The sequence below is a fragment of the Salvelinus alpinus genome, chromosome 29 (assembly GCF_045679555.1).
Source record: "Salvelinus alpinus chromosome 29, SLU_Salpinus.1, whole genome shotgun sequence".
NCBI lineage: Eukaryota > Metazoa > Chordata > Actinopteri > Salmoniformes > Salmonidae > Salvelinus > Salvelinus alpinus.
Window position 1 is genome coordinate 39,275,611 of NC_092114.1, and position 12,562 is coordinate 39,288,172.

Consider the following 12,562-nt stretch of genomic DNA (forward strand, 5'->3'; position numbering starts at 1 on the left):
GTTGTGGTTAATGGAATCAAAGGAATTCTGTATTTGATATGATTTAAGGGTATATGTTTCCTACAAAATACAAATGTCTAAGGTTCCTCATGACACCAGTGCACAGCAATTTGAAAACAATACAGAGACACATTACAATTTTGGCAAGTCTTCAAAAACAAAGTAAACAACACACTTCTAATATAACTCAAAGAAAACGACATGAAACCAGTCCTGGATACAATCTGCTTGCCATGGAATTCATCTCATTATTTTCATGAAATGTATAGTAAGTAACTTTTTCCCAAGCTTGGTTTGGTTTTCACTGAAACATGCCATTTAAGAATATATAATAAGCAACTATTGGTATTATTTCTTGGTAAAACAAGAGAACCATGAAAGTAGATTATGTCCTGGTTATAGTAAGATGCAACACAGAAACAGGGTAACATTGTGTTAGTCAGGATAAGGAGGTTTGATTACTCTTGTCTTGTGATGCAACTGAAGGTAAACCCTTTTTGACAAAGCCAGGCCGAGAGCTGAGCTCAGAAGTTTCTTAAGAGTATAAATGTGATGATAAATGTGACAACTTGACATAAATGGCTGATTTTAGATAAGATTTTCTTATCTTTGAGTACAGTATAACATGTTTCAAGCTAAATTGAACACACATCTTAAAATACTTCACTAAAACAGGTCCTGTAGAGGCATTTCTACAGTAATTACAACATCCAAAATATCCCTTATTTTGATGCTTTGGCCATATTTTGAACCTCTGGTTCAGTCTCTGGTTTGGTTACTTATCCATAGCAGTAGTACCTGTTATGGGTTATGCCTTCAGGCTCCTGACAAATTACATTTTAAAAAAAAACACATAAATAAATACAACAAAAAATCAATGAAATTAAATATACAATTCAATACATTACAGACTATTCTGTGTAACATCATCAGTACATAAGATGCGATCTTGTGTGGTGACGATGAGGTCAAGTGTGACAGTGTGTGGGGGATAAGGCAAGTTGGTTGTCAGCCTCACTTCCTATACTGAATCAGTCATCTCACTAGACCCTACAATGCCATGAGACACACAGGGCTAGCACGCTATGCTATCTGGATGATTTCCATTGAACATACTGATCTGAGACATTGATTGAATGATAAGATAAGATAGTACTTTATTAATCCCCCAGAGGGGAAACTTGATTGCACCAGCCAATGCATACAGGGATGAGGAATGACCACTTGCCTTTCCTCTGGTGAAATGCAGTGAGTATACAAAACATTAGGAACACCTGCTCTTTCCATGACATAGACTGACCAGGTGAATCCAGGTGAAAGCTATGATCCCTTATTGATGTCACTCGTTAAATCCACTTCAATCAGTGTAGATGAATGGGAGGAGACATGTTAAAGAAGGATTTTTAAGCCTTGAGACAATTGAGACATGGATTGTGTATGTGTGCCATTCAGAGGGTGAATGGGCAAGACAAAAAACTGTAAGTGCATTTGAACGAGGTATGGTAGTAGGTGCCAGGTGCACCGGTTTGTGTCAAGAACTGCAACGCTGCTGGGTTTTTCACACTCAAACGTTTCCCGTGTGTATCAAGAACGGTCCACCAGCCAAAATACATACAGCCAACTTGACACAACTGTGGGAAGCATTGGAGTCAACATGGGCCAGCATCCCTGTGGAACGCTTTCAACAACTTGTAGAGTCCATGCCCCGATGAAATGAGGCTGTTCTGAGGGCAACAATGGATGTATACTCTGTATGTGCCATGTACTCAATGCTTGTATATCATGCTATTATGTCCATTAGTAGTTATGTCTATTAGTAGTACAATACGACACAGCTAGCTTTAGTTTGGGCTGCAAAAGGTTCCCAAAAAGAGAAAACATGCTTTCAGAATTTCTTCTTTTTACATGACACCTCCTCTCCTGACGACAATCAACATTTTTCTAACTGAAAATGACTCCCTTTGTTATTCATTATCACAGCTTCTATTTCCGTTGACCTGAGGACCACCTTAAGAATAATGTAGCTTCAATGCTAACAGTACATATCAGTTAACATAAATAGTACAACTTGACATTACAGTACGTAGCGTTAGGCGGAAGTGCAATAATTCCATGGTTATAACGTCATATTACATTTTGACAGCTATAACAGTGCAGTAAACCAGTCCCCTAGCACTCTGGACAAAAGTAATGCAAGTCACATTTGTGAGAACTGCTACATAATCTGCTTGACTAAAAGGTCCTTTCTAACGAATATCGATTAAATAGGATAACTCAGTTGTGAGCGATGTAGAAAGTACAACGAAAACAACATCAAAAACACGCAAGTTACGTATCGTAATAGTGACTGTAGACACACATCAATGGGAAAGCACACATTTCGCAGATAGAAATCCATAGAAAATAATAATATATTGAGAAACAACAGTTGAGTTGACTGGCCTATTCAGACTACTTCTCCCAAGAGCCTTTGCAGGTATAGATTAGAATATTGGATACTTTGAATGGTGAATATTTTTTACATTCATTGTAACTCAAACTTAGTGCCAACAGAGCCATGACATTTTCTCTTAACCAATTACATTTTGTCAGACTAAAACGACAACCAGTAACACTAAAAACAATGAAAGACTGAAACATGGATTTGGTCAGGTCCCCTTTTCTCCTGATGAGTAAGAACGAGCGCTGCGAATGACAACACTGGATGGGACGAGTTGATTGCGCGCTTGCATTGAACTCGCCAGTTAAGATGCACTTTGGGTTTGGCAGCAAGGCAGTGGACACAGGCAGTTAGGAGGAGGAATCCAGGGCCAAATAGAAAACGGGTTAGAGGTGAAAGGTGAGATAAGCAGAGAAAAGGGGCACTAAGACACATGGAAAGAAGAGGGGGTCGATAGAAAGGGTTGATCATAGAAACAGATATATCGTTGGTATAACATCCTTGAGGAGACGAAGGTAAGGCTGTGACAGTAGACACATACGCAGACACTACAGCCAGGCAGGGGTATGATGAGAGGTCTACCTGAGCACCCGGAGCCTCTCCTCAGCCCATACGAGTCCCCACCTAGAGGATGGAGGGGCAACGTTGAGAGAGAGGGAGATGGAGAGAGAGAGACAGAGAGCGAGAGGGTGGGGTTGGGGGGAGATTTGGAGAGAGAGAGAAAATGAAGGAGTAAGGATTCACAAAGTAGGATCAGTGAGCTAGCCAACTAGGTTTACCAACAATACAAACATTACTAACCTGCAATTGGCATGATATACTATCTTGTACATGATACTTACGATGACACATATTAACCTTTAGCACTCTTCATAAACCGTCAAATGAAGAGTTACACATGTACACGCGTGTTTGTCACAGTTATCTGGCAAGTTATTCATATATCCTATCCTGTGAAATATAACTCTAGAGCGTTGGGCCAGCTGCTGAAAGGTCGCTGGTTCGAATACCCGATCTGTTGATATATCCTTGAGTTAGGCACTTAAACCTAATTTGCTCCGAGGGCGCTGTACTACCATGACGGACCTTGTAAAACAACACATTTCACTGCACCTCTCCGGTGTATGTGACAATAAAGCATTATTATTATAATTTTTGGGGGGTAACAACTGGTATAATTAATTGGAGACCGACTGAGAATGTTGTTACGCAGACAAATAGAAGTCATCTTGTAATATAATACAGTGATCCCTCGCCACTTCGCGGTTCACTTATCGCGGATTCGCTATTTCGCGGATTTTCATAATGCATTTTTTATTTTTTTTTGGTGCATTGTGCTCTGCATTCTGATTCGCTAAAAACTCACTCCCGCTTCTTGTATCAAAACATGCTACGAATTGTGCTATCATTTTGTCGTCTCGTGCAGTTATGTGTACGTACATAAAACAGCTTGGCAAATTTACATTAAGTTGGCCAGGAAGGAAGGAAGGACTAACGCTTGGTCGCTTAGCAACCATGGTGCGAATGGCCACTGAACTTAAGCGAGTAGCTGAGGAATGGGACCCTTTGATGAGCCGTTCATTACAGTTCTCCAACGTAATCGATGGTGGCATGTCGGTGTACAAGGATCTTTTTGCAAAGAAGAAAAAAGAGCGACAACAGCTGCCTATCACTATGCTCTTCTCCCGAACAAACACACCTGCACCGCGGGCTTCAGAAGAAGAGAACACTGCAGAGCGCAGTCAGGATGCAGCGGCCCAGTCTGAAGAGCAGTGAAACGGCCTACACGTGAGTCACTGTATTTGTATACATGTAATAGTTGCTAATTGTAAAAAAAAAAGAAGTTTTCTATTTCGCGGATTTCACTTATCGCGGGTCATTTTCGGAACGTAACCCCCGCGATAAACGAGGGATTACTGTACACCACACACATCGTTGGTTAGGCCGTCTCACCTGTGAGATGCTGATTCCGGTCAGTTTCTCCACCGCCGCTGGTAGGCGGGTCATGATGTCTAGCACCTCCCCTGTGAGCTTGGCCGCGCCCACCTCGCCTCCGCCGCTGGATATCATGGTGATCTTCTGAGCCTGCGCCAGAGGCCTGCTGATCTCTTCCGCCATCTAGAGGAGGGCACAGGCACATACGAGAGGTGTCCATCCAGTTTCTATGCCCGGTGATCCGATTTTGGGCTCTACAACTATGTGTGCGAACGAACTTTCTATCAGTGTTATGACTTTTTCATGCATATCTTCCGTCTCTTGAAAGGTTTGTTTCTCACTAGTGGTAGTTGCTCCAGCAGCATGTCCACCATGGCTCCCTCCTTGTACTGCTGGAAGGCTTCGGCCTTCTTGGCCATCTGCTCCGCCTCGGCTCTCCCCTTCGCCTCCACGGCAAAGGCCTCCGCATCTCCCTTAATCTGAGAGAGAGAGAGAGAGAGAGAGAGAGAGAGAGAGAGAGAGAGAGAGAGAGAGAGAGAGAGAGAGAGAGAGAGAGAGAGAGAGAGAGAGAGAGAGAGAGAGAGAGAGAGAGAGAGAGAGAGAGAGAGAGAGAGAGAGAGAGAGAGAGAGAGAGAGAGAGAGAGAGAGAGAGAGAGAGAGAGAGAGAGAGAGAGAGAATAACATTTTGTTATGACGGTCATACTATGTTGTTCCAGCTTCCTTGGGTGTAACTTATCGTAAGTTAACTGCAATATTTAGTAGTATTGATGGAACAAGCAAAATGGCTGGAGTGTGGTGAACATGGACTTCTCCTATTACCATTAAAGTTCTCTCTGCTTATATGAGTCACAGACACAAGGATGAGCTGATTTTAGGGGTAAAACAAGCTTGGAACAGTAACAGTCCTATAATAACAATGTAGTTTTCAGAATCTATCTCGAACAATGTGATGCTCACTCACCCTAATGGACTCTGCTTCAGCCTCTGCCTCCATGATGAGCTGTGCACTGTGGGAAGAGAAACATTTATTTGATCTCCTACACCTTGGTTGACCAGTGAGGTATACAGTACGGATAAAGTACATTGTACATATTCAGTATAGTTTGTATATGTGTTTTTTTGTCTGTCTCATACTCCATAGAACGCATTAATTATCTAGTATATTTTCATTATCTATGCAATACATCTTTCACAAAATACAATATATAATTTGTGAAAGGTCATTTGGAGACCCTGTGGCTGTTACTCACCGCTGGGCCTCGGCCAGCTTCTCCAGGCGGTATCTCTCGGCCTCAGCGGGCTTCTTGACCTTAGCCTCCAGCTCCATCTCCTTGCGGGTGATCTCCTGCTCCTGGAGCATGATCTGCTGAGAGCGCTCCACCACCTTGACCTGCATCTTCTCCTCCTCGATGCGCTGCTTGGTCTTGGCCACCTGACAGGGAGGGTTCAAACGGGAAGACCAAGATCTCAGTAGCGATCTTTATGACCATTTTTAAGAGGTTATGTTTGACCTCGATATATTTTTTTGAATATTCTGCATTTTACTTTTGTGTTGTTTTGTTTCAATTGGTTTGGTGAGCTGCTTTCCATTTTGAGAACAAACAAATAACGAGATTGGGTGTGCAATACAATACATCCATGTCTTAGTGTAATATCATGGACATACCTGTAGCTGGTAGGCCATCTCGGACTCCGCCTTCTTGGTGTTGACTTCGATGTCATAGGATGCTTTCTTCAGCTCATAGTCCCTCTGAGCCTTGGCCATCTGGATCTCATTTACATACTGGGCTGAGATCTTCTCCTGCATGGCATGGGCCTCCTACAGAGAGAGACAGAGAGAGGGGAAAAAAAGAAACGAGGAGTTTGGAGAAGGAAAGGTTGAGATGGAGTACCAGGAAAGAGAAAAGTAATGTATCTATTCATTTCACCTTTATTTAACCAGGTAGGCCAGTTGAGAACAAGTTCTCATTTACAACTGCGACCTGGCCAAGATAAAGCAAAGCAGTGCGACACAAACAACAACACAGAGTTACACATGGGATAAACAAACGTACAGTCAATAATACAATCAAAAAAGTCTATATACAGTGTGTGCCAATGAGGTAGGATAAGGGAGGTAAGGCAATAAATAGGCCATAGCGGTAAAATAATTACAATTTAGCAATTAAACACTGGAGTGATAGATGTGCAGAAGATGAGTGTGCAAGTAGAGATACTGGGGTGCAAATGAGAAAAATAAATAACAGTATGGGGATAAGGTAGTTGGATGGGCTATTTACAGATGGGCTATGTACAGGTGCAGTGATCTGTGAGCTGCTCTGACAGCTGGTGCTTAAAGCTAGTGAGGGAGGTATGAGTCTCCATCTTCAGTGATTTTTGCAGTTCGTTCCAGTCATTGGCAGCAGAGAACTGGAAGGAAAGGCGGCCAAAGTAGGAATTGGCTTTGGGGGTGACCAGTGAAATATACCTGCTGGAGCGCGTGCTACGGGTGGGTGCTGCTATGGTGACCAGTGAGCTGAGATAAGTCGGGGATTTACCTAGCAAAGACTTATAGATGACCTGGAGCCAGTGGGTTTGGCGACAAATATGAAGCGAGGGCCAGCTAACGAGAGCATACAGGTCGCAGTGGTGGGTAGTATATGGGGCTTTGGTGACAAAACGGATGGCACTGTGATAGACTGTCCCCAATTTGCTGAGTAGAGTGTTGGAGGCTATTTTGTAAATGACATCGCCGAAGTCAAGGATCGGTAGGATAGTCAGTTTTACGAGAGTATGTTTGGCAGCATGAGTGAAGGATGCTTTGTTGCGAAATAGGATGCCGATTCTAGATTTAATTTTGGATTGGAGATGCTTAATGTGAGTCTGGAAGGAGAGATCTATGTATATATATTTCTATATATATATATATATATATATGGGGGATTGTAAATTATGCAGACAATTACATTGATGGAAACTACAATCTATCTGCAATATTAAAGTTGGTCTACCCCCCCCCCCCAAAATAAAAAAAATCAAGTAAGAACGGATAAGGGAAACCAAGCAAAAGAAAATATGATGGTGAATTCCGAAATAAACAAGAGCAAGGTATGTTCTGTTTTGGGTTGAAGAAGAGAAGGTAGAAAGAATGAGAGACAAGAGAGAAGGGAGAGGTGTCTCACCCTGATCACAGCATCCCTCTTGAACTGGGCCTCTCCGATGCGCGCGTCTTTCTGCACCTGGGCGGTCCTGGATTTCCCCAGGGAGTGGAGGTAGTCCTGAACCACAGAGAGGAAGACAACAACAATCTTTTAGTTTAGGGTCGATTATTTACCTGGCATCCATCTAGTGTCCATTATTTACCTAGTATTGGAGCAGCTGCAAAAAATGGAGTCTCCATTGAAAGTAGAGAGAGAAAGCACACCTGGTCATCGTGAACGTCTTTGAGCGTGTAGCTGACCACGCTGATGCCCATGTTGACCAGGTCGGACGAGGCCACCTTGAACACCTCCTCCGAGAACTTCTTACGGTCCCTATAGATCTCCTGATGGGGGGGAAATAACAGAGTTAGGGCCTATGTTGATATACCTTCATTTGACAATGAAAAGATGCAGTGCTCCCTCTCCATCATGTTACTATGTAGTTGAGCACATAGCCAGAAATAGATTTCCATATGACTATGGTTCGACTGTAAATATATAAAACAGTTTGATTTGTTGTTTGTTATGGTCTGTTTGTTTTGGTCTGTTTTTTATGGTCTGTTTGTGGTCTGTTTGTTATGGTCTGTTTATGGTCTGTTTGTTATGGTCTGTTTGTGGTCTGTTTGTTATGATCTGTTTATTATCTGTTTGTTATAGTCTATTTATGGTCCATTTGTTACGGTCTGTTTGTTATGGTAAGTTTGTTTTGGTCTGTTTATGGTCTGTTTGTTATGGTCTGTTTGTGGCCTGTTTGATATGGTCTGTTTATTTTGGTCTGTTTGTTATGATCTGTTTGTTATGGTATGTCACAAGCCATTTTTAACATGCAATGTGCTGTTTTGCATATGGTACATACACTACCGTTCAAAAGTTTGGGGTCACTTAGAAATATCCTTGTTTTTGAATAGAAAAGCAAATTTTTGGTCCTTTAAAATAACATCAAATTGATCAGAAATACAGTGTAGACATTGTTAATGTTGTAAATTACTATTGTAGCTGGAAACCATCACTCCTGTGTTCCAATGGCACGTTGTGTTAGCTAATCCAAGTTTATTACCCCCCCCCTTAAAAGAGTTAGATGCACTATTGTAAAGTGGTTGTTCCACTGGATATCATAAGGTGAATGCACCAATTTGTAAGTCGCTCTGGATAAGAGCATCTGCTAAATGACTTAAATGTAAATGTATCATTTTAAAAGGCTAATTGATCATTAGAAAACCCTTTTGCAATTATGTTAGCACAGCTGAAAACTTTTGTTCTGATTAAAGAAACAATAAAACTGGCCTTCTTTAGACTAGTTGAGTATCTGGAGCATCAGCATTTGTGGGTTCAATTACCTGCTCAAAATGGCTAGAACCAAAGTACTTTCTTCTGAAACTCATCAGTCTATTCTTGTTCTGAGAAATGAAGTCTATTCCATGCGAGAAACTGCCAAGAAACTGAAGATCTCGTACAATGCTGTGTACTACTCCCTTCACAGAACAGCGCAAACTGGCTCTAAGAAGAATAGAAAGAGGAGTGGGAGGCCCCGGTGCACAACTGAGCAAGAGGACAAGTACATTAGAGTGTCTAGTTTGAGAAACAGACTCCTCACAAGTCCTCAACTGGCAGCTTCATTAAATAGTACCCGCAAAATACCAGTCTCAATGTCAACAGTGAAGAGGTGACTCTGAGACATATCTCAAACTGGCCAATAAAAAGAAAAGATTAAGATGGGCAAAAGAACACAGACACTGGACAGAGGAACTCTGCCTAGAAGGCCAGCATCACTTCACTTTTGACGTTGAGACTGGTGTTTTGTGCGTACTATTTAATCAAGCTGCCAATTGAGGACCTTTGAGGCGTCTGTTTCCCAAACTAGAGTACATACAAAAATACCCTCTATTAAAAGATAACATTATGTACTGTCGCCTCATATTAAACAATTGATCTCAAATCCAAAATGCTGGAGTATGGGGCCAAATTAAAAGTTTTAGCTTCACTGTCCAAATAAATGGGTAGGGGAGTGTATCTCTGGCCATAGCTCTTGGGTTTGGTCATGGCTTTAAAGCATTGAAACCAGTGACCTGCTATAATGTGCTGTTTGTTTATCTGTAACTGTGGATGTGGCCAGTAAGGGTGCTATCCAGTTTACCTCATGCAACCATGAAGAAGGCAAATAGTGCCGAAATGTTTCTATATTGCACTAAAATGAGTGAGCTGCTATAATGTAGCCTGATCCCAGATCTGTTTGTGACATCTTGAAAAACAGATGTTCTACAACAGGTTGGTCAAAACAAGCATTGTGATTGGGTACTCGGCAGGTACTCGGCTTCGCCTTGTACCAACGACTGCAGCACAGCTGTGCTAAAAAGGTCAAGTTTACCTCCACAGTCAGGTGGGCAATAATGGCCCTCTGGTGACCCTCCAGCGTCTCCAGGGCGATTTGGGCGATCTCGCCCTCCGACTTCCCCATGAACATCTGACAGGCTGCGGCCAGCATCTGCTTGTTCTGCCCCTGGATCTTCATCTGGAGGGAGGAGAGCACACAGGTTAATAGTTCATTAGGGCACGCAACCGAAAACATTTTTAAATGTTTTGAAACAGAAAACAAAAATGTGCATTTTATGAGCAAGTTCAGGTAGTCCCTCCCTGTTTTAGTCTGTTGTTGGTGATTAATGAGCATGACTCAGGTGTGCACATTGCTAAACAAACAGAAGCATCTGCTGTATCCTACCCGACTACACAGCAGTAGTAGTTGTACTAACACTCCAACAGGCAAGGTTACTCAGTTCTGTCCAAAGCACAAGCGAGTAAGGAATTGAATCATTTAATACCAGTGTATAAATGAATGATATAAGCAAAACAGTTGGCATGTTTTAATTAGCTACTTGATACCAACTTACTTAAAGAGAGCCTTTACATTTGTGTTCAAAACTAGGGCCATTATTGCCCACCTGATTGTGGAGGTACACTTTTTAGCACAGCTGTGCTGCGGTCATTGATACAAGGCTTAAAAGTGATGTAACAGAATAGTGCAGTTCCATTGGCGCAGGAAGAAATGGAGACAGAGAAAGATGGAGAGACAAACCTGGGCAATACCAGTGACCGAGATGGGAACCCCATGCCGGGTGTAGACTTTATCACTCTTCACGTTCAGCGTCAGAGTGTTCAGGGAGATCCTGGGAGAGAGGAGAGGAAAGGAGGGATATTAGTCATTCCACAATGCTGTAGTATAATATCCCAAAAACAATGGCAAATGGCAACGCACGGCCAATATATGTGTTTGCAGACATGAACAGGAAAAGAGACCACACCTCTGGATCTTCTGAACACAGGGAAGCACAAACACTCTGCCTCCAGAAATCATTACTGGAGGAGAACGGCAGAGCCCTGAGAAACAGAGAGCGAGAGGGGGAGAGGGAGAGCGAGAGAGGGAGAGATGGAGCGCGAGCAGGAGAAGGAGCACGAGAGAGGGAGAGGGAGAGCGAGAGAGGGAGAGCGAGAGAGGGAGAGGGAGAGCGAGAGGGGGAGAGCGAGAGAGGGAGAGCGAGAGCGGGAGCGGGAGAGCGGGAGAGAGCGAGCGAGAGAGGGAGAGCGAGAGAGGGAGAGCGAGAGAGCGAAAGGATGGTGAGATACGCATGAGAGTATTACTACCATCTTACAGCTCTTTAATGTAATATGTTTGTAAATGGAGAATAGAATTGTATTGATTAGAGAATGGACCTGACACCACCATAGCCTCATTTGGACCACATGTGTAGAACATGTTATCTTCTCCCTCAGATTCTAGAAAGCCAAAAAACAACACACACACAATTTAATTCAACAATTTCATATACCAAGCTTCAATGCTTGGCAATGGGCCTGACAGTGGGCTACTTAAGATTCGTACATTGGCCTATTGCTCAAGCATTTATAGCTTAACTCATCAGTCATGCTTGACAGCTTTGACTGAAATCTGTACAGTAGGCCTAATAATAATTTCATATAGCTACTGTAAGTAACAAATGCGACTAAACGTTTTCTATATTTCAATTAATATTTAATCCGAATTTGAGCTGGTAGTCAGTATTAGAACTATTGTGATCTTCTCCATGAAAATCCAAGGGGACAGGAGCCTTGAGAAAGTTCTCGAGACAACACTGGCATCTAATTTAATTTGCGTAAATGTTGCGCATCATCACTCAGGACATTTTGCTGATAAAGAGCATAGAAAGACAAGCTCATATATGTATCAACAAATGTATCAGCACACATGCAAATGAGATATAAATAAAACATGCAAGGGTGTAGCAACTCGTTACGAAATGATACAAATATGTCCAATTCCACTATCCTTTTTGCCAGACCCCACTGCTGTTTACATACATTGCAATCCGAGACGAATCAAATCAATCGAAAGATTAGGCGAAGTATGTCCCATTCACTTACCAATTTGACAGAATGAACTAATGCAGAATGCAAATGTATAGATGTATAGAATTGTTTTGCTCTCAAAATAGCAGCGTTATTCTTGCTATCGTCTGTCCAATGACTGTATGCAAATATGAAGCGTTTGTCCTGTTATAGTCCTTCCCGTCAAAAGCGTCCATCCATCGTCTCACGCCCATTACAAAATGTGCTGTCGCCATCTGGTGTTGCGGTGGTGAATTGAATTTCATTCAATGATCAGTGTGAAATACTTCAGTATTTACATTTACATTTTACATTTAAGTCATTTAGCAGACGCTCTTATCCAGAGCGACTTACAAATTGGATAGGATACAATTTCGAATTACTTAGCTAGATCAACAAAAGTATTGAATTTATGCTCTTTAGTTGCACTTTTTTATTTGTTATTTATTTGATGTGACACCCCTCTCTCTCTACCGCACCTGCTGTCTCAACCTCTGAATACTCCGCTATGAAAATCCAACTGACATTTACTCCTGGGGTGCTGACCTGTTCCACCCTCTATAACCACTGTGATTATTATTTGACCCTGCTGGTCGTCTATGAACATTTTAACATCTTGAAGAACGATCTA

General features: G+C 42.2%; 1 protein-coding gene across 1 annotated transcript; it reads right to left on the reverse strand.

Moving 5' to 3' along the window:
* Position 1: 1 nt before the first annotated feature.
* On the reverse strand, positions 2–12,124 carry LOC139559002 (flotillin-1). Its single transcript, XM_071374589.1, has 13 exons — positions 11,968–12,124; positions 11,260–11,322; positions 10,851–10,926; positions 10,625–10,715; positions 9,920–10,063; positions 7,779–7,898; positions 7,537–7,632; positions 6,042–6,194; positions 5,626–5,807; positions 5,337–5,382; positions 4,717–4,854; positions 4,394–4,558; positions 2–3,064 (listed from the first exon to the last, which is right to left on the reverse strand). Exons 2-13 carry the CDS (start codon positions 11,300–11,302, stop codon positions 3,044–3,046), a joined length of 1,275 nt encoding a protein of 424 aa, XP_071230690.1. The 5' UTR covers positions 11,303–11,322; positions 11,968–12,124; the 3' UTR covers positions 2–3,043.
* Between the last annotated feature and the right edge of the window lie 438 nt (positions 12,125–12,562).